General features: G+C 41.0%; 1 protein-coding gene across 2 annotated transcripts in view; it reads right to left on the bottom strand.

Moving 5' to 3' along the window:
• Nucleotides 1-25,611, bottom strand: part of ARHGAP23 (Rho GTPase activating protein 23) — a 228,789-nt gene that overhangs the window by 130,055 nt on the left and 73,123 nt on the right. The window contains exon 1 of one of the 2 annotated variants that reach the window (XM_089531787.1): nucleotides 3,167-4,076. The exons of the other annotated variant lie outside the window; for it this stretch is intronic. Within the exon in view, the coding sequence (XP_089387913.1) occupies nucleotides 3,167-3,487 (321 nt within the window). The 5' untranslated portion in view covers nucleotides 3,488-4,076. Of the gene's footprint in view, nucleotides 1-3,166; nucleotides 4,077-25,611 lie in introns of those variants that run through there. 2 annotated transcript variants of the gene reach the window in all.

Raw genomic sequence — 25,611 nt, 5'->3', positions numbered from 1 at the left:
ACAGTATAAAGGTATTAAATAAACAAACACACACACAGTATGGTAAAAAAACTGTTGTGGTGCCTTAAAGTAGTTTCTGACTTATGGTGACTCTATCACAGGGTTTTATTGGCAAGGGTTTTTGAGGCTGAGAGAGTGTGACTTGCCTAAGTTCATCCAGTGGGTTTCCTTGGCAAAGCCAGGATTCAAACCCTGATCTTCTAGAGCTGTAGTCCAATGCTCAAATGACTACACCATGCTGGCCCACGGAAAATACATTAAGTTAAATGACTCAATTTAATGGCACACTGTCAATCCTAGCCCTTGATAGAGAGGGAGAAATTCATTTGTTTTCTAAAGTGCAGTGGATCGAGAATTGCACTGAAGCGATAAGACGAGCACAAGATTTGTTGTTGTTGTTGTTGTTGTTTTGTGCCTTTAAGTCATTTCCAACTTATGGCAACCCTAAAGCAAACCCATCATAGGGTCTGGTTGGGCTGATTTTTTCAGAGTGGGGGTTGGCTTTACCTTCCTCTGAGGCTGAAAGAGTGCAATTTGCCTAAAGTTACTCAGAGGGCTTCCATGGCTGAGTAGAGATCTGAACCCTGGTCTCCAGAGTCGTCAACCAACACTCAAACCAATACACCATGTTGGCTCTCATAAAGAAGATAAAACACTGTAATTATATGCAGAAAAAGCACAAAATACCACTCAATTCTCTCCCCCGACCCCCAAAATTATTAACCCTCTGGAGGTCCTGGAGGTCACCAGCTCTAACACTGCCCATGTGAATGACGGTCCTTGCCTTGTTCTTTTTATGCGTATGGAAACCAATGTGTTTCTACCCTTGCCTCAGAAGAAAGAAGTTCCTCAACTGGAAGCCTTTTTTCTCCCTTTGCTTCTCTTCTATGATCTACCCAAAAAGGAAAAAATCTGAAAGGTGTGGATTTAAGTGAGGAGTGTGACCTCCTTGCAAAGTCAGCTATCATCTGGGAAACTTCTAGCCTTCATGACTGCTAATATATGCTTGATATTTTATAAAGCAATTTGCCTGCTAATTTGATGATGATTTTCATAGATGCATCTGTGTCTGTGTTCCTTCAAGTCACCTGTTGACTCATGGTGAGCCTATGAATTTCTTAAGGTTTTCTTAGGCAATGGATATTCAGAGGTGATTTTGTCAGTTCCTTCCTCTGAAATATGGCCTATAGTACCGGGTATTCATTGGCAATCTTCCATCCAAATACTATCCAAAGCTGATGCTGCATAGCTTCCAAAATCAGACAGGACATGGCACCTTTAGGATATTTAGGTCCTCTTTCCTAGACATATAGTGGGCTCTTGGTATCCACGTGGTTTGGTTCCAGGACCCCACCCCCAATAGATACCAAAATCCATGGATGCTCAAGTCCCATCATATACAATGGCATAGTAAAATGGCATCCCTTATAAAAAGTGGCAAAATCAAGGTTTGCTTTTTTGAAATTTATTATTTGGGGGAATATTTTCATGCCATGGATGGTGGAATTCATGGATGAGGAAGGCGGACTATACTCTCTTTAAATTTATATAAAACCCCCTTTAAAAATAAAGTAGCTGATTAATATATCTTACAACAGTGAGCATAAGCCAAAAGTGTTTTTATGGTGTGTGTGTGTGTGTGTGTGTGTGTGTGTGTGTGTGTGTGTGTGTGTGTGTGTTGCAAGTAAGTGCCCTGTATCTCTGGCCAACATTCCTATCAAGAATGCTTTAGCTATAAATTCTTGCACTGGCAGGGAGTAGAACTATGGTAGGTAGCTCTTGGGATCCCTTCCAAGTCTATGATCATATGATTTATTCAGGGTAGCAAAATACAGTTTTCTTAATCATAGACTGAGTTTTTGGGGTGCAGAAATATAATGCTGTTTACTTTGAAATGTAAAGTACTTTTAAGCCAGCAACGTAAGTTCAAATCCCTGCTCAGCTGTGAAGAACATCAAGTGACCTTGGGACAGTGGCTCTCCTTGGCCAAACTACCTCATAGGAGAATAAAATATGACAAACCTCTGAGTAAGCTGCTCTTGACCTCTTTGGGAAAAGAACAGGATACAGATGCTAGACATAAAATAGTAATAATAATAATAATAATAATAGTAAAGACACGTAAATTGGCATTCATATATAAATATAAAACATTCAGGGTAGGGTTACAGAAATCATGGAAGGATTTGAAGACACATTCCACAGGTTCAGGTCTAACTTTATAACTACACTGCTGGGGCCATCAGGCTCACAAAGCTACATAAGGATCTTGTACTTGACAAGTATGCAATCCCTATCTAATGAAGAAATAACCTTATCTAATGAAGAGACAATCAAAGAAGGTAAACTATCATTAGTATGTTGCTATGTGAAGTATTCCCATGTTGCATACCATGGACACTAAGGCTGTGAGCAAGTAAGCCCAGAGCAAGCTGATGAGCCGGTAATTAATTCCTTACATACAATGGTATCTAGATACTAACATTTAGTAGTCTACTCTTGTCTTGATGACTACTCATATACAGGCTATTTGCTACATAGAGTATTTACCAATTTTGCATCAGCCTGCAATTTCCACACTCTTGCTCAACATTTTAGTGTTTCCCAGAGAAGTTCAGAACGATTGAATAGGAGAATAGAAGCAGCAATTCTTAATTACTAAAAGAGCATGCTGGACATCAACAATTTATGGACATTGTACACTTTGGCCTAAAAGCTCACTCCAAAGTAGAGGGACTACTAATGATTCCATGTTATTGAGGGAAATGTTCCCCACATATCAAGAAACTCTTTTGACTTGCTTTTTCATTATGCTCTGGGAAGTAAGGAAAACATACTGAATGGAACTGTCAGTAATTTCTGCAGGTTAAAGCATTCTGAACAATAATAACTGTTGTCAATAATTGTCAATTTCTGCAGAGTATAGCATTTAGTAATTCGCCCAGTGACTACAGCATAAAACAAATCACAATTATTCCTAGCTTATAAGTTTGAAGAAAAGTGATGGAGAAAGAATGACTTGTCCAAAGTCTCTCTCCGTAACATCTTGGTAAACTGTGCATGCACACACACACACACACACACACACACACACACACACACACATATATACATACACACATCTACAAACACACATACACATAAGAGAGCAGTATGCCCCTCTCACCGTAAGATTTCTGTCCATCCTGGGTCGTGCACGGCACTTCTGCCGGGCCATCACTGCCCCAGCACGGCGCCATCGCCTCTCCCACCATTCCACATTGTCATTTCGCAAACTCGTCAACCAGATACAACGAGGTTCAGGCAAGCTGCAATCCACCCCAACTGCTCGCTCAAAGCACCAACCTTTCCCTGTCCGTGCCACACTCCACACAGCTTTACCCACTACTGAGACACCATGGTGCGGCGGGGCTGGAGAGCGTGGGGATCCCCGTGGCCCGCCACCACGGGGAACCCGATCCCCCCGGCTTGTACCTTCTTCCACCATTCCACTCTCACGTGAGAAAATTCCTGGCACAGAGACGGCAAAGTTAAAAGATCAGAACAAACTTTGGTTGTATCTAGAAAAAGGCTTTCAAGACGGATCTCAGTTCCTGGTGCCAGATTGGTTCAGTTCCATCCAGGCTCTTTGAACAGTAAAAAACAACACAAAACACAGCTTCCTCCCTGACTGCACTTTAAAATTCAGCAGAAAGTCTACTTGCTTGAATTTTGTTCTTCCCCTTACTGAAAAAGTTGCTCTTCTTCAAGCCTTTCGTCTCATGTATCATTGGGCAAAATGTTGATTTCCAAGTCCAGGCATGCCAGATATCTTTATGCACATACGCTCCAGAGAAACACAGCAACTGGCCTTGTAATACCACGTCCCGCTTCCTACGGCAAGTGGAAACAAAACGGGAAAAGCCCCAAGACTGCACCGAGAAAACTAATTACTTGGGGAGAAGTGAAGGAGGACACAGGAGCAGCGGCAGCAAATTCTGCCCTATGGGAACGAGATGGTTGCAAATCAGGGAGACTGGGTTGTGACTTGACAGCTAGGCAGACAGAAAGAGAATAAAGCTTCCCTCGCTCACTCTGCACAGACAGCCCTGCAGCTGCTCTGAGCTATCAGGCCATCTCTGCCCCCACCCCACCCCTTTGTGACCCAGCCCACTCCAGCTGACACCCATCTCTGTATTCATGCTGGGCTTGGTAGGGGGAAAGAGAAGAAAAATGTAGCTGCATTTGGCTGGTGTTATGTATGGTCTTTTAAATCCCATGCATTTGTTTTTAAACAACAGCATAAGCACACAATGCCCCTTGCTTCCTTCGTCTGACAAAGCTGGGGAGCTCACCAACTTGCCAGGATCGGAAAGCTAGGTGCCCATTCTTTTTCTTTCTTTGTTTTTCCTTCCACTCCCTGCACCATAAGCATTGGCTAAAGAGATTAGCCGCACAATTCGATAGGCAACCACACAACAAATTACGTCCATGCTAGTATCAAAACTTTAGCTTGTAACTTTTTTTTACTTTTTTTTCTTTTTCTTTTTCTTTTTGTTTTTTTGAAGACGACACTTTATTTAGCCTTCAGGTGCATTAGAACAAATGGCAAACTTCCTCTGAACAAATCTTGACAAGAAAACCCCATGATCAGTTCACCTTAGGGTCATCATAAGTCGAAAACCACCTGAAGGCACAAAATACACACACTCCCTAAAACACTTTGGCCTATAACATGTCACCACAGAACTCTTGCTAATAGTGAAAAACAAAGAAACAGTGTTCTAAACTTACAGGCTAAAACATGCGTACAGCTCAGTCTATTATTAGATTTATTTATACAGTGCTATCAGCATGCATGGCTGCAATGTCCCTGAATTGCACACCAGACTCTGTGCATATGTATGATCAAGTAACTATTCTCTAATATCCCAGCCTGTCCACTGGGTTGAGACTCACCAAAATCTCAAGGTAAATTGCTCTTATCACTATTTACTTATTAGTTACATTTATATCCTGCTTTTCCTCTAATGTGCTCCAGGTGGCATACATGGCTCTCTTTCTTCCTAGTTTGTCCTTGCATCAATTCTGTGAAGTCTGTGAAAAAGAGTGACTGGCCCAAAACCATTAATGAATTTAATAACTAAGGCTGCTGCCACATCGCAGAACTGATACAGTTTGACATCACTTTAACTGTCATGACTCCAACCTATGGAATTCTGCAATTTGTACTTTGTTGTGGCACCAGAGCTCTCTGAGACTGAAGGCTAAATATCTCACAAAACTACAAATCCCAGAATTCCATGAGCCATGTCAGTAAAAGCTCTGTCAAATTGCACTAATTCTGTAGTGCAGATGCAGCCAGAGTGGGGAGTTAAACTTGGATTTCCCAAGTCCCAGTTGACACTCTAGTGATTACCATTAGGGTGCGATTGATAAAAATCCACATAAGGGTACAAACAAGGTGTTGCAGACTGGGATCTGTCCAGACCAGAACACACTGAGTTTCAAGTTGGAGAATTTCGTCATGGAATATGGCTACGCATTTTCAGCAGAGAGAGGGTGAATGGATGTGAATTTGTTAGGAAAGCGAAGACAACTAAGGGTCAATGAGAATGTGTGAAAATCCACAACAATTCACATAATACACTTATGTACAGTGGGCCCTTGGTATGCATTGGGGTTTGGTTCCAGGACGTCCCATGGATATCAAAATCTGTGGAGGCTCAAGTTCCATTAAATAAAATAGTATCCCTTATATAAAATGGCAAAATCAAGGTTTGTTTTTTGGAATTTATGTATTTTTTAATATTTTCACGCTGTGGATGCTTGAATCCATGGATAAAGAATCCTTTGATATGGAGGACCAATTGTATAGACCAACCTGTTATACACTAGTTTTTGCAAAAAGGAAACTAACTACAAGTAGTACATTATTTCTAACTACGGTCGTCCCTCCACATCTGCGGTTTTGACTTTTGCATATTTAATTATTTGAGGATTTGATTACTATGTTCTCTCTAGGACTCTCTAGGTCCTCTTACGCAACTCTGCTGGACATTTACTACAGAGTTGCACTGAAGGACCTAAAGATTACTAGAGAAAGCATTTCTCTAGAAATTAGTAGGTCCCCCAGCATGGTTTTATGGCCACTTTCTGGCAGTACTGACGATAGGGTTGCCCTGGAGGACCTAGAGATTCCTAGAGAGATATTGGCCTGTTACAGACAGGCCAAAATAAAGCTGCTTCGAGTCACTTTGTAGGTATGGTATTTCAATGATGCATGAGTCCTAAGAGTCCAAAAGCCACACCAAAGCTGCACTCCAGTCCTTAGGACCAGAGCGTGGCTTTGGTGCGGCGTTTGGACTCTTAGGATGCATGCATCATTGAAATACCATACCTCCAAAGTGACTCGAAGCAGCTTTATTTTGGCCTGTCTGTAACAGGCCATTTTCTTAGGTTAAAAAAATAGTAGAATTTTATTTGAGGTTTTTCCACTTTCACGGGGGTTACTATGCTCCTAACCCCAGTGAATATAGGGGGTGCCACTGTAGTTACATCTAAGCTCTGCTCCTCTAAATGTTATTCTTCATTCTTGCTTGAACAGATACTCTTAATCTGGCACTCACTCTGACTCTACCCATCATTCCATCGCCCTCTCCTACCAATGCCAAAATGGTATTTCAACAGAATAATATAACCAAATAAAGACCAGTTCCTTCCTAAAGAGTTCATAATGCACCCATACTCTTTTGCAGAAATTAAAAATTCAAGCCTAGCCTAGCCATCTTGCCCATATGTTCTGAGAAGGTTCCTTAATGGGAAGGATTTCTGGTTGCTTGAAGCAACATACAAAATGGTGTCTCCTCTTATTCTGTGTAGAAAAGGAGACTGGATTGGCATTTCAATTTCACTTGTCAACACTGTAATGGGGTAGTGTCCTTCACCACAACTCATCGGTGTTATGATTAGTTTATGTGGGGTGCAGGATAGGACAAATATGAGGCATACAGATTGTTTCTCCAAGTGGGAGGAGTGTCCAAAAAACTCAAGAGGATCTCAGGAGGGTTCTACTGTTCTCCCATCAGTATTTTCAGATATCATAGGCCAATGCTCAAAACTACTACACCATGCTGGCTCTAATATGTAGCACTAATTATACATTTACCCTGAATGAGACCTTAAAAGTAATTACAAGTTACTTGCAATTAATCCCTTTTATCAATAAACAAATTAGATTATGACTGAAGAAGAGCTGCATTTCTTTTTGTTGGATAGTTGTTTTTTCTTTTATAATTACAGCAATATGGAGCTCAGTACTTAAATGTGTTTTGCACACAGGGCAACAACTTGTAGTATTTTGAGGTGTTTTTTCAAACTAGCAAAAAGGTTTTGAAGAAATTAGAAAAGAAGTTACAGTAAATGTAACATTTAAAAAGGAAGGGGTTATTTGAACTGTAATTTTTAAAGCAAGCTTCCTTGAAAACATAGCATGTATACACTTTGAGAACAAAAACAGCTATACAAAACATAAATCCTGGATGAAGTAAGTCTTTGGAGGGGCATACTTTTGACAGATCTATGGCTTGGATCCACAACCAACAAACAAACAAACCCCACCTTCACTCTTTTTTAACCTGATCTACCACAAAAAGTAATTAACACTGTTTTGTGGAGTCAACTTTCTGCAAAGACATAGTTAAATAAGATGGAAAACAGAGATAAGAAAGGATCATGCACAACCATAAAGAGTCTAGAAAAGTTATGCCAGTGGCAAACACAAAAACACACATAGATTAATGCATCCTTCCCTACCAAATTAACAATATTCAGTATTATTAATGAGAAACAAGACACATGTATAAAATCTCTCCACTTCACTGGCATAATCTGTGCAGAGTGAGAAAGGAATGGATGGATTGTGCAAACCAGGACTTATTCCCATCTATGTAAAAAAGATATCCATATATTAATTGAATATGTATCACCGGCACTGGGATGGGTTTGGAGCTTGGTTTTGCTTTTTCAGCAATCACAAGTCTGCGAGTAAAACTCATACAAGCTTCTTCCCTGCAAAATGCCAATTCCTCCTGCTACAAAGGCTCTTCATATCTCAAGCCTCATTAATTTCAGGAGTACCATCACAAGGCCTTTCTATTTTGGCTGCTGCTAAGCCAGGAGAGAGTCATGGATTTAACTCTTGGAGTCATTTCCTTCAGAATTTTCACAGGATATGTTAAGCTAGTAATACTTTCCAACCAATTTTGAGTCAGCCCACTTCATAGGTTTTTGAATCTGTATAATCTATCCCAGCCCCCACTCAAAAAAAGTCTTTAAAAAACCCAAAATGACATTAATTTACCTGGACAATTAAACATTTTAGAAACATGTCATAATGTCTTAACATAAAATCTTTCCCAAGAAACAACAGTAATGATCTCCCACTCTCAAGAGCGGCCATAATTTGAATAAGTACCAGTAAGTTAAGTTGGCTGGAGAAGGTAAGCAACATGGGAAGGCAAAAAAAGAGAGTATTTTGATCTCCTCATTCAACATTTTAAGAGGATCAGCAGAAAAGGGGATTTCCTGTGTCCCTTTGTGCCCCTCCCAAGACACATATGGCACTGCCAAAGCTAGACAGGTGCAAAACGAAGGCGGGGGGAGACAGGGAGTGTTTCGCTTTTCGGTGAAGCACTGGGCATACAAAAGCATGACAGTCTTTCCCTCGTTTGCCTTGTCCTACAATCTTTATCCCAGCATACTGATATAGTCAGAATCATACAAGCAACTGTGTTCCCCACTGTCATGTATGGATGTAAGAGTTGGTCAATCAAGAAAACAGATTTTAAAAAAACCATTTGAGATGTGGTGCTGGAGAAGAGTGCTGAGGATACCATGGACAACCAAAAAGACACAGAAATGAGTCATAGTACAGATTAGGCCTGAGAGCTCCCTGGAAGCCAAGATAACTAAGCTGAGATTGTCATACTTTAGCCATGTCATGAGAAGACATGGGTCATCAGAAAAGACCATAATACTAGGAAAGATGGGAGGAAAGAAAAAGAAAAGAAAAGCATACGCTAGGTGGGTAGACTCCATCAGGGAGGCCATGGCCATGAATCTGCAAGAACTGAGGACAGTAGTGGAGGTCAGGGAGTATTGGAGATGTTTCATCCACAGGGCAGCTATGAGTCGAGATCGACTCAAGGGTAGTTAACAACAACAAATTGATATAGCAAGAAAAACTTAAGTGGTTACGTGGAACACCCTCACTGCTAAAAGAGATGGGAATAAGCTACCTTGTTCAACACATTCACTGCTACCTTCCTGTAGTATCAGCACCCTTGGGTATGCAAATCTGAGACTAACAAAGAAATCATAGTGCTGCAGGCGGGTGCAATTCTATGAAAGCAATATTGCTTAATGAGCTGGAACTCCCTGGCTAGATGTTTGGGGCAGGGAGGGAGCAGAAGGAGAGGGAGGCAAAGAGATGAGGCATAATCCATAACTGACACCAACACAGCGTGTGTGGTTTCCTTCAACCCGAGTGAAGGGAGGCTTAGGGAAAGTCTAGAAATGCAATTGAATAAGGCAATCTCTTCCTCACAGCTATAGCTTTGAGCTCGCCAGAATTAAGCCCAGAGCCTGTTTCTTCTGCAAGGACTCAGCCACATTAAGCATTAAAGGAAAAGTTTGGCTTTCAAGCACATACTTAAAAATATAGAGTAAAAACTAAGAGTGGAAATGAATGTAAGATTTTTAGAGCAGTCCAAACATTCAGTCCAAACACCCTTTACTGCGTAACAATCAAGCCCCGTTGTGTAAAGGATTTTTACATGATAGAATAAAAAGCCAGCTGTGCACAGTCATGATTGGCTGGTGATCCATGATGGCACCAAGAAAGTGCTTCCATTCCAATCTCTCCAGAGCTGCCTAAAAGTTTCCTTTATCATTAATAATAATAATAATAATAATAATAATAATATACAGATGAACAGACGTATGAATATTCAGGCTGTACTTTAAATCTGAGAACCAACATGATTTGAGCACTGGACTATGACTCTGGAGATCAGGAGTTGAACCCCACACTCAGCCATGGAAACTGACTTGGTGACCTCGGTCAAGTCACACACTCTCAGCCGGAGGAAAGAAAAAGGCAAAAAACCCTCACCCTCTGAACAAATCTTGCCAAGAAAAGGATTACCATGATAGGCACACCACCACTTAGCCATCACTTCTTTAACCAGCTTCAAAACAGAGTTGAAAACCATCCTGTTCAGAGAAGCCTTCCCAGGCATTGCATAATTGTCGCTTACTATTTGATGTTCTTTTGGTGTATTGCTATGTACTGTATATGTATTATCCTACTTGAGAGTATGTATTTTCCCTGGAAGAAGATTAACCATCCATTATGAAGCCAAGCCCTCCCTCCAGTCCATCTGCCTTGGTCCAGGCCTTGGAGGTAGAGAGGAACTGCTGGACCTCTTACCCTTTCCCTCCACCACTCCCTTCTCCTTCTGTGTCATGTCTTTTTAGATTGTAAGTCTGAGGGCAGGGAACCATCTAACTAAAAAGATTGTATGTACAGCGCTGTGTAAATTTACAGTGCTTCATAAATAAAGGTTAATAATAATAATAATAATAATACCACAACAATAACTTTTATTTAAAAGCAAAAGAAGAGGCCAATCTACTCAGACACTGGTAAAAAATGTCTTGACAGATGAACTAGCATTTAACTCAATGACCTCACTAATGGATTATAGAGTTACAAAGATGAGCTGAAGAATCCACCATAAGAATTTTTTTTTCTGTTACATCTGTCTTTACCCAATCAGAACTAGCCCCACAGATCCAGGGCTAAAAGCATTACAATACAGTAGCACTTCTCATTTGGTTACCTAAATAACCTAAAGGCGCCAGATCCCATCTGATCTTGGAAGCTAAGCAGGATCAGACCTGGTTAGTATTTGGATAGGAGACTGCCAATGAATACCGGGTGCTATAGGCTATATTTCTGAGAAAGGAACTGGCAAAACTTCCTCTGTTTATTCCTTCTCTAAGTAAACCCTATACCCATATATACAATGATGGCTTTGAGTACGGTACTTCACATGTGATTCACATTTACTTAAATGGTCCTCTAATTGATCACTTTGATCCCCAACTTAAAGTTAGGATTCTGGGTTTGAGCATCAGTGTTGTGGCAAAAATGAGCACTCAACAGGGACTTTCCACATGATGTCACCCACCACCTCTTAATATTAAGCAATAGCCACTACATCTTAAACCATAGATGCTATAGAAAATGTGAAATGAAATAAGGATGGGAAGGAGAAAAAATGGAAAGAGAATCCAATGCCAATATTCACTGTATATACCAGGCACAGGTAGTTGTGGCCTCCAGCTTTTTATTTGGGCTCCTAAAATCCATCAACTCTAGCCTGCATAACTACTGGAAAGGGGTTAATTTACATTACTTTCCAAAACAGCAGTTGTTCATTCACGGAAGACATATTTCTCCAGGTCGCTCATAATATGCTTTGTTCAAAACACACATGGGAGAACTGAGATCCAAAAAAGAATGTGTCATGCTGAGAATTTTTAGGTTTCATTTAATTTACATTTCTGGCCCCATGGTGGGTTCAGATTGTGGGGGAAGGACGGCATGGTAGCAGTGAAAACTCAGTGGCTTAGATTCCAAAAATTTTAAAAGGATCTGAAAAAGTCCCACAGATTAAAACCATGAAGGCAGAGAAATGTGTGGCATGCTGAAGATTTGTTAAAATATATTTCCTGTATGTCAGTTCTCCAGTGAAGAGCAAGAGGCAACAAATTGTCCAAACCCACCAACTGACATAATTTTGCAATGGAAATGGAGTGTTCCAATAAATGCTTCATTCTGTTCCCTACACACATGCTGCCCCATGTCCTCCAACCGCAGGGTGCTGTTAAAGGGAGGTATACAGAAACATTCCAGCCATTCTAAGGACCTGGGAGAAGCATGCAAAAACAACCAAAAAGCATATATGAATAAGCAAGGCGAAATACCAAGAATCGTTGGGATAGCAACTCCTGTCCTTGGAGAGCCGAGGACTTTTATCATATACCACACATTCTCTCCCTATTCCCTGCTGTGCTCTTTTTGCCTTCCAGTTCTCCAATGTTACTACACATACTCACAAAAAAACACACCTGCTTCAAATACCAAGAGTCTTCCTCACAAAAATATCTTAATTATGAAACAGAATCTCGACCATCTATTCCCAAGGTCCAAATAAAGGATGTCTATGCAGAAATATGGATTTAAATGAAGTCTCAGCATTTAACTACTGTACTGTTCACAATGAAAGACACTGCATATCCAAATCCTGTGTAAACTTGCATATACTTCCCTACTGTATATTACTTAGGATAGTAAGTTTTGAGGGACTCAGGTATGCTTATTTCTAAGTAGACATGCCTAGAGTTGTGCATTAACCAAAAGTAGATTCTGGCCTGCTACTGTGCCACTTATTTAGGTTCCATATAGCTGCATTTGTATGGTACACTAACAATCCACCTTTTCAAAGGTTGCACTTAAAATATCTGAGGTATATATCTAAAGGCTTAATGTGTGAAAAGGCCTTCACTGTGCATTAGAGGAGGGACTTCTACACAATTCCACTTCCAGATTTTGCAGGTTCCTTGGACAAGATGTCCTCAATACATTTTTCTTGAATGGGGCATGCCTGTCTCACCATTGTCTCCACTGTCCATCAGATTGCCTTCCCTCTCAGTCTTATCTCTATGACTGCTCACAGGTGGGAAACATGAGACCGTGAAGATGTTGCTGGCTTGCAATTCCTATCAGACGTAAACCAGCACAGTCAATGGTGAATGATGATGAGAGTTTCAATGTTAATAGTATCTGGAGGCTCACACATTCCCCATACTTGAATCAGAAGAACAAGACAAGTGGAAATTGTTTCCCGTACTTTCTCTTATTCTTGATTCCTGTTGTTTAGGGGGGAAATCCTTCAAAAACATCTGCAAATATAAATCTGACTGACAGAATTCAAAGACATAGCTGGAAAATCAGTATGCAAAAGGATCTTATAGCACCTTTAAGACTAACTGAAAGAAAGAAGTTGGTAGCATGAGCTTTTGTAGACTTGAGCCTACTTCCTCTTCTTTCAGTTAGTTTCAAAGGTGCTACAAGTTCCCTTTGCATACTGATAAATCTGTCTGAAATCAGCAACGCTCCTTTTTAACTTAAGTATGGATATACTTTCCCTGTATAAGAGAAGAGATAAAGAGGCAAACACATCATGGGAGAAGAGTAGTTGAGCCTGAGCCTGTCAGTGGATTTCCTACTGGGATGTGAGCTTTAACACTGTGCCTCAGTATAATAATTAGATGTTGTTGTTGTTGTTGTTGTTGTGTGCCTTCAAGTTCTCTCCAACTTATGGCAATCCTTAGACAAATCTATCACACAGTTTTCTGGAGCTGAAGGTACGTGACTCACTCAAGATCACCCAATGAGCTTCCATGGCTGAGTGAGGAATTGAACCTTGGTCTCCAGGGTCATAGTCCAACACTCAAAGCACTACATCACAGTGGCTCTCTTAATAATTAGATGCACCTGGTACTATAAGTACTGTAATTATGAGATGATGTAAAGCAAGAGTGAATAACTTCTTGGGGGCAAGGAGAGGCATTGTGTCCCCCATTCCAACTACAGGGTGCATGGAAATTTGTTCCTAACAGTCTTGCCACCACTGCAGTTCTGCCAACTTTTGTCAGTAACTGCATCCTCCTGCAACATACAGTCTTGGTTCTTCCAAAATGGAAGCAAAGGCTAAGCAGGCCCCAAAACTGCAAGACAATTCTGTCACCACATCCAGTTTAAGCAGCTTCAATGGTGGAGGCAAGTGGAGCAACAATGAGTATAAAAATGGCCTTCAGGAGGCTACAAGTAATACAAATATTGCCAAAGTCAAAGGCAGACAGTAATGACTGAGAGTCAAAATTGTGGACTAGATCTTTATTTTCAAGTATCTCATCACTCATGAACTCATTTGTCAGCTATTTGCAAACCACCTTTCTCTAAGACTCACCCCCCCACACACACACACACACCACAATATAGGGAGTGATAATACCCCTTACCTAGTCTAGGTTGCCAGCTCGAGTACTGATTGCCAATGAGTACTGTGAAGCACTCTGAGCACTCCAAAGCCTTATATAACAATGAAGTACAGTTGGCCCTCCGTTTTCATGGGGGATCCAAGCATTGAACTAGCCACAGTTTCTTTGTTGTGGAGTAGCATGTCTCGGAATAGCTAACAGCTTATTGGAGGGTGCACCTCTTGTTCCTTATAACCAACCAAGTACATGGTCATTTATTGGCATAGGTCAGTATGTCTGAGAGTTAACTGTGCCAAAACAAAGCACCAGACAAGATACACTACTAGGTCTTCCAAAAGGCAGCAGGCTCCTCAGTGTGTAAGAGGCTGTCCCACTGATATACGAGATTGTGAATCTAAACTCTTAAGATAATACGATTTAACTAAACCAACCATGCTTAGCTGATCCACAGCTGAAGCTTGGAAATTGATCAGAATTTTGAAATCTAAGGCCAAAGTTTTCTGTTAATCTATAATGCTCACAGATTTCCATTCTGTTCATTCCTTATTATTAGGAATGGGGAAAGAGGTAATTTTTAAAGAAGCAGTAAACAGCACACTAAACTCAATGGGACCTTTAAAAATGAGAATATAGTTACAGATTATCAGAATATGATGTATAGGACTGGAGGTTAACTGGAGCCAGAGTTCAGTACCCCAAGACCTGTTGTGAGTAGCAGAGCTCAAATCTGAACAAACACAGAATCTTGCATTTTTACAGCTGTGAAGCTGCAACCAACTGCCACATAGCTGGAGTTCAGAGACTGAGCTTCCAGGCAATTTTCAGCCACAGCACCTCTTACTTTAGAAACTGCAGCCAAATAAGGAATTACTCACTGTGTGCATTTGAATAACAATATTTAACGTACATATGTCACATTCTTTCAGTCATTCTCCTTACATGATTTCAAAAAGGAGGAAAGCAAGGCCTGAGCAGTCATGCTGCTCAACCACACCCATTCTGTTACTTGTGAAATCTAACTCCATTATACCCTCATCACATTTCTAACTTATGGCAACCTTAGAAGAACCTATTATGGGTTTTTCTAGGGCTGTGTGTGTGACGCAACCAAGGTCACCCAGTGGGTTTCCATGGCTGAGCGGGGAATTGAACCCTGATCACTAGAGTTGTAGTCCAATGCTCAAAACACTAAAGCACACTGGCTCTTAAACTAGGCAAGCATCTTACCCTAATGTGCTAGAGTTCCACATGCAGAAAGCTTTCACGGAGAAAAGTATTCCAAAACCAATGTCTCTCAGTCCCAATCTATTCTGCCACCTCAGTCTGTTACATAGATAGACTGGACAGCTAGACATACTTCTCTTTCCATTGTCTATCTTATGTCACCTCCAGAGAACAGTGCCTGCTTAAATTAATTTCCCCTAAGGGTTTGGAGACAAAGAAAAAGGAAAAATCATCTAAGTAGAGATGATATATTGTTATTGCTATATGCCTTCAATGACAATCTTATCCTACTGTTTTCTTGGCAAGATTTACCCAGAGGAGATTCCCATTGCCTTCCTCTAAGGCTGAGAAAGTGTGATTTACACAAAGTCACTCCATGGTCACTTCCATAGCTTAGCAGGAATTTGAATGCTGATCTCTCAGAATCCTAATCCAATGTGCAAACCACAACAACACACTGGCTCTTAAAGATGAAATAATCACAGATAAAATGGAGAAAGACAGCCAGCAGCTCTATATATTCATGTATAAGTACAGAAATGCTAGTCAAAAAATCGACCCAATAAATCTGGCTTGGTTCCTCAAGGGTCAAAGTAAGTACTGTATCTTAACTTTGATCAAAAAGTTAGCACTGCTATTTTCCCACTCAGATTCTCAAAAAAGCCAGAAGCAGCATAGCTGCAGAGATTGCAGAGGTGGTTGGTGCTTCTTTTAGATTCTTCTGGGATGGACTATGTTCTCACCTTTCACCACTTTACTCAGAGAAGGGGTTGGTTCCTTGAGTGACAAAAGGTGAGTCCATCCCAGGAGAACCTAAAAGAAGGAGCAATCATCTCTACTCTCTCTGCTGGAATGCCGCTTCTGGCCTTTTTCAATGTCTGTGTGGGAAAATAGCGGCAACTTTGGCATCATTTTCCATTCCTTCATCCTTTACATCCTTTGTTACATGCCCCTAAGTTTTAACCTCAACTTATCCATGAGTTGTATCAAAATCCATAATTTTGGCTCCAAACCCTGACTTTAATGAATACATAGGGTCGACTTATAATCAAGTATATATGGTACATAGGTTGTTTTCTTTGTGCAGGGTGGATTGGTTTTGTTTTGTTTTGTGTAAGTTCAGTCATGTGAGCCACCACCTGCCATTTCCAATGGGACAGTTCAGATACAAACCCACCACCTGCGTGACACCTTCACAAACTTGCTCACACATCTTAAAGTAACCTGCATTGATGGCTCCACAGAACCAAGCCGAGGTCTGTCACAGTGGCTTCCCTCACAATGCCGCACATAACCACCCAGCTGTCATGAACATGCCTCATGAGCATTTCTCTTCCCTATGTGAGCCCCTCCCCAAATTTCCCCTTCACCACTACCATCAGAACTGCCAAATCCTCAAAAAGCACCCTTTTTGCAAAGCCCTTCTCTGTAGCAAAACTACAGTCTTGTGCCCTTCTCCAATTTACCCCCATTCTTGTTCCTTCACAAGTCTCAACAAGCCTGAGTTACGGAGCTAAAGAGAAACAAGACATGGCTTTTTGCCCCTATGCAGCTGTTAGCACCGAGACACGAGGGCTCAGCAGGGAGGGCATGAGGAAGAAAAGCCTTTGTTTCCCCAAGCATCTAACAGGACTATTTAAAGGGGGGAGGAAACAGCAGCCTCACCCAACTACCCTTGAAAAGCAAAGACTCTTGTTCTTGCAGATCTGTTGGTAGCTCAGGCCCCATGTTATGCATTGTTGTTGTGTGCCTTTAAGTCGTTTCTGACTTACAGCAACCCTATCATGGGGTTTTCTTGGCAAGATTTGTTCTGATGAAGTTTACCATTGCCTTCTCCTGAGGCCGAGAGCATGTAGCTTGCACAAGGTCACCCAGTGGGTTTATGGCCAAGTGGAGAATTGAACGCTGGTCTCCAGAGTCGCAGTCCAACACTCAAACCTATCATATGTTATGTATTAGCCATTGAAAATTTATGGTTTTCTGGTGAAGCACCACATGGACACATACACACAATATATGTAGTATGTACTTGCTAGAGTACTTGCTGTAGTATGGGAGAGAAAGGTGGAAACCCAGAAAACAACCATTTAGACGTTTAGCCAATGAGCAAAAACCCAAAGGAACTGTAATCATTTATATTATTAATACTTGTATTACAGAAAAACCATACCGATCATTATGTGCCCATAAAAACACAATAAAAGTTCTAAAAATAAATAAAAACTGTTGCCTGGTGTGATCCAAAGGGGGAAACAGGTAAGAAATTATTTATTATTGTTGTTTTTGTTTAAAAAAAAATAAAAATATACACACTCGGCATGAGTAAGTATAAACACAGGAGTATCATCAGCAGTTAATAATGCGTACAAGCAAGACAATTGTTCATAACAGCCCATACATATTCACTGTTTTGAGTTCTAGGAAACACAGGATCTCATGTTATGTTTCAGCAAAAGACCAGTCCAGTGACCCATTTTGGATTATGTGTGAGTTTTCAAGGCCAGCTCTATGACTGATGTTTGATTCAGACCTTCTCCCTGTCCATGTTTGCAACTTGAATGAAAGAACATAGTGAGCCAAATGTATGCTCAGTTTTCAAATGGTTTCCTCTCACTTTTTCTATTGAGTTAACTTTAAAAGACTCAAGTTCAAGTCCCTGCCATGGCATGAAGGTCACTGGATGGCCTCAGGCTATCTACTCAACATAATCTATGTCAAAAGGTTACTGTGAGGACAAAATGGGGGGAAATGGACTGTGCATATCAGCCTGTGTTCCTTGGATGAAGGATAAAAGTGCAGTTGGCCCTCCACATTTGTGGCTTTGACTTTTGCAGATTTGATTATTTCAACATTTTATTAATATACTCTTTCTAGGAATCTCTAGGTCCTCCAGCATGACTCTACTGAAAGTTGACCATAGAATCATTCCAGAGGACTTAATGAAAACACTTCTCTAGGCAACTGTAGGTCCTCCAGTGCGATTCTATGGACAGCCTTCAGTGCATGTTGCCGACAGAGTTGTGCTGAAGGACCTTTAGATTCCTTCTCTTAGTTTAAAAGATAGTGGGTTTTTATTTGCAGTTTCTCCCATTTCAGGGAACTAATGTGCCCCTAAGCCCAGCAAATGTGGAAGACCCACTGTATCTTATTATCATAGAATCTTATACAATATATATTTCCAGAGCTTGGAAGTAACTAGTTATCAGCTACAGTGCCTGCAATTAGTTACTTTTTTTGTTGTTGGGTATGGTGTTCATACGGCATAGTGAATTCACATTTTTCACAACTATTCTCCCATAAATCCTAACACACACACACACACACACACACAAAATAAATCTATGGGGGAATAACATCTACTCTGAACTGCCAATAATCCTCAGATTATTTTGAGGATGCAAAGATAATTTTCCAAGTTCTGTGCATTTTACAATGGACACATTAAAGACCAAAGAGAACCTCTTCCTTTCATGTGGAAGGAAAGCTATCTGTGCTTGGATTCAGTCATAACTGTGTCCAACCTTGGATTTCAGATGGAGGAGTTTATACAAGTCATTTTAGTACTGGGAAAGTGAGTTGCTGAGTGTTACTGCTGCTGGACCAAAACTTAAAATATGTAACCACACCAGTTATTTACATCCCACCGCCTTCCCAAGCCACATAATGGGAGATGTGCAGTTCTCTTACACCACAGCTGAGCAAAAAGGAAAAATATACCTTGCACAGAAGTACGTAAGATTTATCTTCACAGCACTCTAGACAACTGATTTACTGGGAAACTGCTCCAGCCACAAGTCAGGGTCTACAATGAGTTCCTAGAGCTAAGCACAATTCAAAACGCTAATAAAACAACACTTGCCTGCAGCAAGACATTGTTTCTCAGCATACAAACTGCTGGCAGAAATGGCTAGGCAATCACAGTTCCTACAGCAGGCCTCCAAGATATCAATGACACTTGGCTGCAGTAGTGATAGCTGCACTGTTATCATAGGTATGCACTGAATAATGCCTCAGCATCACTGCCAAATGTGCCACAACTCCTTCCCCATCCATTCAACTAGACCACTTTAAACACTCTGCCATTTTTTAGTGGCAGCATGCATTCATCTCCAGCACTAGAGACAATATCCCAAATTAAAGAAACAAAATCCCAATCTGGCAGTGAGACTAGCCCTGTTTACTACCACTGCATGGGAATAGATTCTCTATATTGCTGCAGACAACAGGATGGAATAAACAAAGGAGATCACCATCTACATAAAAACAGACAACTGTGGCAATGTCCACTGGAAATAGAAAGACACACCAAAATTCTGTTCCACACAGCACACTTAGAAGATGAATATCTGGCTTTGTGCCATAGCACAGAAACTGAAGGTGAAAATAGGGTGTGATGCAGATTTAAGGTGTGGTGACTGGACTTAATGTTGAGTCAAGACTCACTTAAGGTGGAGACAAAGAACCTGCTTTCAATGCAAGAATGCTCAGCAATGGACTATGGGATGCAAGAAAAAAATGCTTTCAAAGCATATACAGAGTCACTTTTTCTTCATTAATTATTAAGTACCATGTAAATGAATGAGCAAGTGTGGCTCTTTAGATGTTTCTATACGCCTCTATAAATTAGAATCAGCCCTACCTAGCATAGCCAATGGCAAGGGATGATAAAAGCTGCAGTTCTATAAAAAAATGTAAAGGTCCACAGTTATGCACCCCTGATGTAAAAGCAAAAGAAGCTTCCAGGGCAGAGCAACTAACAATCAGACAAATGTACCTTGCATTTTAGACATCCATACCTGCATCTGTTGCTCAGAAAGTGTTATTATTGTCGTGTTGCATTCATATATCAATTGCTGAAGTATAAAACATGTGACAGAGCTAGTGTAGCATAGTGGCTTGAAAGCTGAACTACAACTTATAGATCAGGGTTCAATTCCCTGCTCAAGCATAAAAACCCACTGGGTGACACTGGGCAAGTCACTCTCTCTCAGCTTCAGAGGATAGCAATGGCAAACCCACTCTGAAGAAACCTGCCAAGAAAAACCTATGATACGTTCGCCTTAGGGTTGCCATAAATCGAAAATGACTTGAAGGCACAACAACAACAACAACAACAACAACAACGGCATGTGACAAGCTGACAGTTAAGCCAATTATTTTGTTACCTCTCAATTCTACAATTTGGTAGGATTTTCCACCACCTCAAAGGTGGTGATCCAACAATCATTCTTTAGTTTCACTCAGACGCATCCTAGAAATGTATTTAATGTTACAATTAAAATTGGGTGTTCTTTAAAACTGATCTGGAATGCTTATACACTCCTTCTCTAACTAAAGGAGTAGGCAGTTGTTAAACATCGAAGTTCTGTGATTCTCTGCCACCTACAATATACTTCTCAACAGTCTGAAACAAGAAAAAGGTCAGGCAGTGTTCATCAGGGCAAATTCTACACACAGGAACGCCAGAGCAGCTGGATTCCTTCCAACATACTTGGGAGTTTTGCACAGGAGTGCCCTAAATAGACAGTCACGCTGAGAGAAAGCAGAAATTTCCCAGAATGCAACTCCCTGATCATCTCCAACACACACACACACACACACACACACAGAGAGAGAGATTTCCATGAGATGCTTCCCCATGGACTGCAGAGCCCTCTGCTGATTCCAAGTGGCAAGCCCAAGAAACAAAGAGGGAAAAAAGAAATCAACCTAATACAAATGTTTAGCATACAAAAGCATATCCATTTTTCATTTCTCACAAGGGATACTGAAAGTTTTCCCCCAAAGAAATGATGCTTCCTTTTGTAATTATGATTTATCATGTCTTCCCACAAAACTGCAGTTTGCTGTGATTATTTCCCTTGTTTTGCAGGTCAGCTGCTCTTTGGAATGCTCTCTGTGCAAAGCTGCGAGTGTCATCAGCCTCTAAAGGCTATTACCCTGTGGATGAGCAATGAAATGCCTTTTCCCCATTCCCTCGCCATGTTGTAACCAACAATAATACAAAGAGGAAACTATTCAGGGCTCAGCTGGAAACTCATGAGACAAGGACTTGCTTAGTGAGTTGTACATGCGTATGTGTCTTCAAGTTGCCTTTCGACTTATGGCAATTAATTTCATAGGGTTTTCTTAGGCAAGGAATACTTAGAGGTGGTTTTGCCAGTTACTCCCTCTGAAATATAGCCTACAACATCTGGTATTCGTTGGCAGTCTCCCATTCAAGTGCTAACCAGTGCTAACTATTAGGGTTGGCATTGCCTGTTGCAGTAACTCAAGGTGTCACACACACCCTTTGACCTCTTCCGATACCAGACAGAATCTTTGGTAATTTTTTTTGTATTAATGTTTCTTATAAATTGTAACTCCTGTATATCACTGACAGTCAGCCCTCCATATCCACGGATTTTTTAATCTGGGGATTTAAAGCATCCACGGTTTGAAAATATTTTAAATATATATAAATTCCAAAAAATCAACCTTGGTTTTGCCATTTTATATAAGGAACATCATCTTACCCTGCCGTTGTATATAATGGGATTTGAGTAGCCACAGATTTTGGTATCCACAGGAGTTCCTGGAACCAAACCCCATGAATAAGATAAGGCTATGTGCAGGAAAATCCAGAACTTGGTGCTTGAAATCTGTGGGTTCTTCACTAACCTGTACCATAACTTCAGCAAAAGTTTAACAATTTCAAAAATGTAGAAAAACCATCAATGTACTGGTAGGAAAGCCAACACTGTAAACTCTGTGATAGCTGCATCTTCTGACCTTCCTTTTGGTTTTTTGCTGTAATGGGACATCTGTCTATCTATCTATCTATCTATCTATCTATCTGGAAGGCAGAAAATCTCTAGAAATAACCATTTGCTGTATTTGCTCTATTGTACATTATACAAAACAGAGAAATATGTGAAGCAAATCATAGAACTGGTAGCAACCACCCCTAGCAAGCAATATGGGCAAAATAAAATCACCTTCCCGGCTCAGTTTAGTCTGTCAACATTTTATACTCCCAGATTTGCCATGAGACTTTTCATGATAACTCCTCAGCCTAAGGATTTTTGTTTTAGGGTATGTCCTGTATTTTGCAAGCATTTGTTTTGTCTGCTTGAATGTGTGTTTGTATTTCATTTGTTTCTGTTTTTCTCTTTCTTGTGGCTGTAACCTCTATTGGTCAACCCAATAAATCTGATAGGTATAAATGTTTTTGAACAAACAAAAATAATAACCAAGATTCACTTCAAAAGTGACATTCATCTGGATGTAGGGTTGTTCTGAGTTATGTGTTTTTTTTTAATTTTCCAAAAACTTTGGGCATTTTCAAAAGGTCAACAAGGTTGTTAAAATTATATTTATTCAAACAGAGGCAAGATTGTGTCTTTGGCTGGTGGAACCAAGATTGCTGGCTTTTTCCCCAGAGCAAACAAAAGACAAATCCCCATCCCATGGGACCAGCTGTTGTGGCATTACACAGCCTCAGCCGCCTTCCCCAGTGGTTTCTGGGACAGTCCTATGCAACCCTCAAAGCAAGCCCTTCCATGCACACATCCTGTTCTCACATCTGCAGCTGGCCCATTAGGCAACAACAGAATGGCACACACTGACCTCCTGGCACAAAAGTAAAGGGTGGGGCGGATAGGGGGGTTACGTCACACTCTGAAGGCAGGGAAGCAATGGGAAAAATAAAAGACTGTATTACCGAGAGAATGGTGATCCAGAAATGAGTGACAGCTTCCATGACACGCAGACTAGGGGCCACAGGAGGCCATGGCCACTGGTGCATCAAATCCTGGAATTTGTCCACTATTGTTTTTATTGCTGTATGGGACATTGGTTTGGAGTGATATAAACAGCCAGGCCTAGTTAAACCACCAGGTCTGAACAGGGCCCAAACCCACAAGTTTGTGGAACTTCAGTAGCCAAACCATGATGACCCTATATGACTTTACATGTTCATTATTGATTACATCTGTCTTATCTGTTGATGCACGTCATACACATTTGATGCTCTGAAGAGGTGCCCCTACTTTCCTTAGCACTAGCCTGATATTTTTTTTAGATTGTAAGCCTGAGGGCAAGGAACCGTCTTATTAAAAATAATAATAATTGTAAGCCGCTCTGCAAGCCATTAGGACTGAAGGGCGGGGTATAAATACTGTAAATAAATAAAATAAAAATAAATAGCCAAGTGTAGCAACATTTCAGCTCTCTACCATCATGTATGAAGCAGTACTTTGCTAGCTAAAACTGCTTGATCCCCACCACAGTCTGTTCATCCTTCACAAAAGGAAGACTGTAAGAGAGGCCCAGAACAGACAGGCCGAATGCGCCGTGCTGGTGCCGATACTAGGGTTAGGGACTGCGCACCAACCGCATGGTCCCTAACCCTAGTATGGCGCAGCAGCGGAGCAATGGCAGCATCCCGTCCATACGAATACCGCCATTTTGAAGTAAGCAATGTGCAGCGTCCACATGTCACTGTGCATTGCTTATGCTGTGAGTGTGCCAGTGGCACACTTGCAACATCACGCTGGCACCACAAAAAGAACCCGGAAACACTGGATTCTTTTTACTCTGGAGGGACAGCGGGCGGTTTGGGGGCTGCGCCGTCCCTCCGGAATTTAAACGGGCGAATGCAGACCACCGTTTTCAAGTGGTCTGTACTGCGCCTCAGTTTAATCAAGGCAGGGAAAAGGTTGAAAGTCAGCATATCAAACGTAAGGCTCACAATGAGAAATCAGAAGCCAAATCTTCCAAACTCACATGCTGTGTTGTTCTAGTTTGCCTTTTTAAAGTTGTTTCTGACTTATGGCAGCCCTAAGGCAAAGCTCAGCCATAAAACCCACTAGGTGACCTTGGGCAAGTCACACTCTCTCAATCTCAGAGGAAGGAAATTGCAAACCTCCTCTGAACAACTCTTTCCAAGATAACCCCATGATAGGTTCACCTTAGGAGTCAAAAGTGACTTGAAGGCACACAACAACAATAAGGCAAACATCAGTTTTTTCTTGGCAAGATTTGTTCAGAGTGGGTGTGCCTTTGCCTTCCTCTGAGGCTGAGAGAGTGTGACTTGCCTAAGGTCACCTAGTGGATTTCCATGGCAGAGCGGGGACTCAAACTGTGATCTCCAAAGTCACAGTCCAATGCTCAAACCACTACACCATACTAACCTTAAAAGACTGCACATAATGGCTGTGCCTGACAGCACTCTGACTCTCTTCTCTCATTCCACTGTTTCAAGGACAAAGGACAATTATAGTGTCTAGAGTTGTGCCCCAATTCTCCATTTTTTTGTGTCATTTTCAGGGTATCTCACAACTAGGTTAGTCTTACAAATTTTCTCCCCCGGACCATGCAGCCTGTGGAAGTCGCATTAACAGAATTTCATATATTGCCTGTATTCATTGCTGCCATGAAACACAGGATTCATCAAATATTTCATTGACACTGTCATACATCACAAACTGCCTTCCCACACATAATGTCTTCTCAGTGTGGTGGGTGGAAAGACTGTGTGTGTGAATCCTCCAATATCTAGACAACATTATTTTCAAATGTGCTCTCTTGTGTTCTTTGGGTGAGCAATTTTCTTCCCCTTCTCCTCTCCCTGCTCTACCAAGACTCTCTCACATGCAGGAATTCCTCCCTCAGGTGGGCCCAAGACATCTTTTCCCCATATAAGGCCTGACATTCAGTTAATGTTACAACCCAAGCTTTATCTTGCTGGAAAATCCTATTAAAATCTCATTTTTCTGACCTTAATCTTGCCTAGTGTTCTGGGAAGGATTAGGTCTGGCAATCTCTCTTGCTTTTCCATCCTTGTCTTTTTTCCCCCCTGACCCACAAATCTATCTGTCATTCTGGCTTGGTCCTTTTGGGTTAGCTCCTACCCTTCTTTCAACAGGAGACATTTATTTAAAGTTGATTCTGTTGTACTAAATGGAGGAGGGGGAAGGCATCAAGGGATAATTTAGGAAGCTGCACAGAGCTAGCCAAATAGTACAAAATCAGATTGCCCCCTTGTGGAAACCTTTGAATCTCAGCCTTCATTTAAAACACACACATACACACAGTTTAAATCAAATTTGTAGTCACTTCACGTTTAGAAAAGTTATCCAGGGGTGAAATGGAAAACTATGCACAAGTTTTGTAAATGCACGGCATGATTTCCAACAGTACCATTTACATTACTACAACCAAGGTTTTCTCTAAATTTGTATGTTACAAAGCGTGATTCTGAGAGGAAAGATTAGACTGATAGGAATTTACTGT

This window comes from Sceloporus occidentalis, unplaced genomic scaffold (assembly GCF_023333645.1).
Source record: "Sceloporus occidentalis isolate IW3139 unplaced genomic scaffold, rSceOcc1.0.p SCAF_7, whole genome shotgun sequence".
NCBI lineage: Eukaryota > Metazoa > Chordata > Lepidosauria > Squamata > Phrynosomatidae > Sceloporus > Sceloporus occidentalis.
The sequence above is the reverse complement of the archived record's forward strand: the minus strand, read 5'-3'. Positions and strand labels throughout refer to the sequence as shown.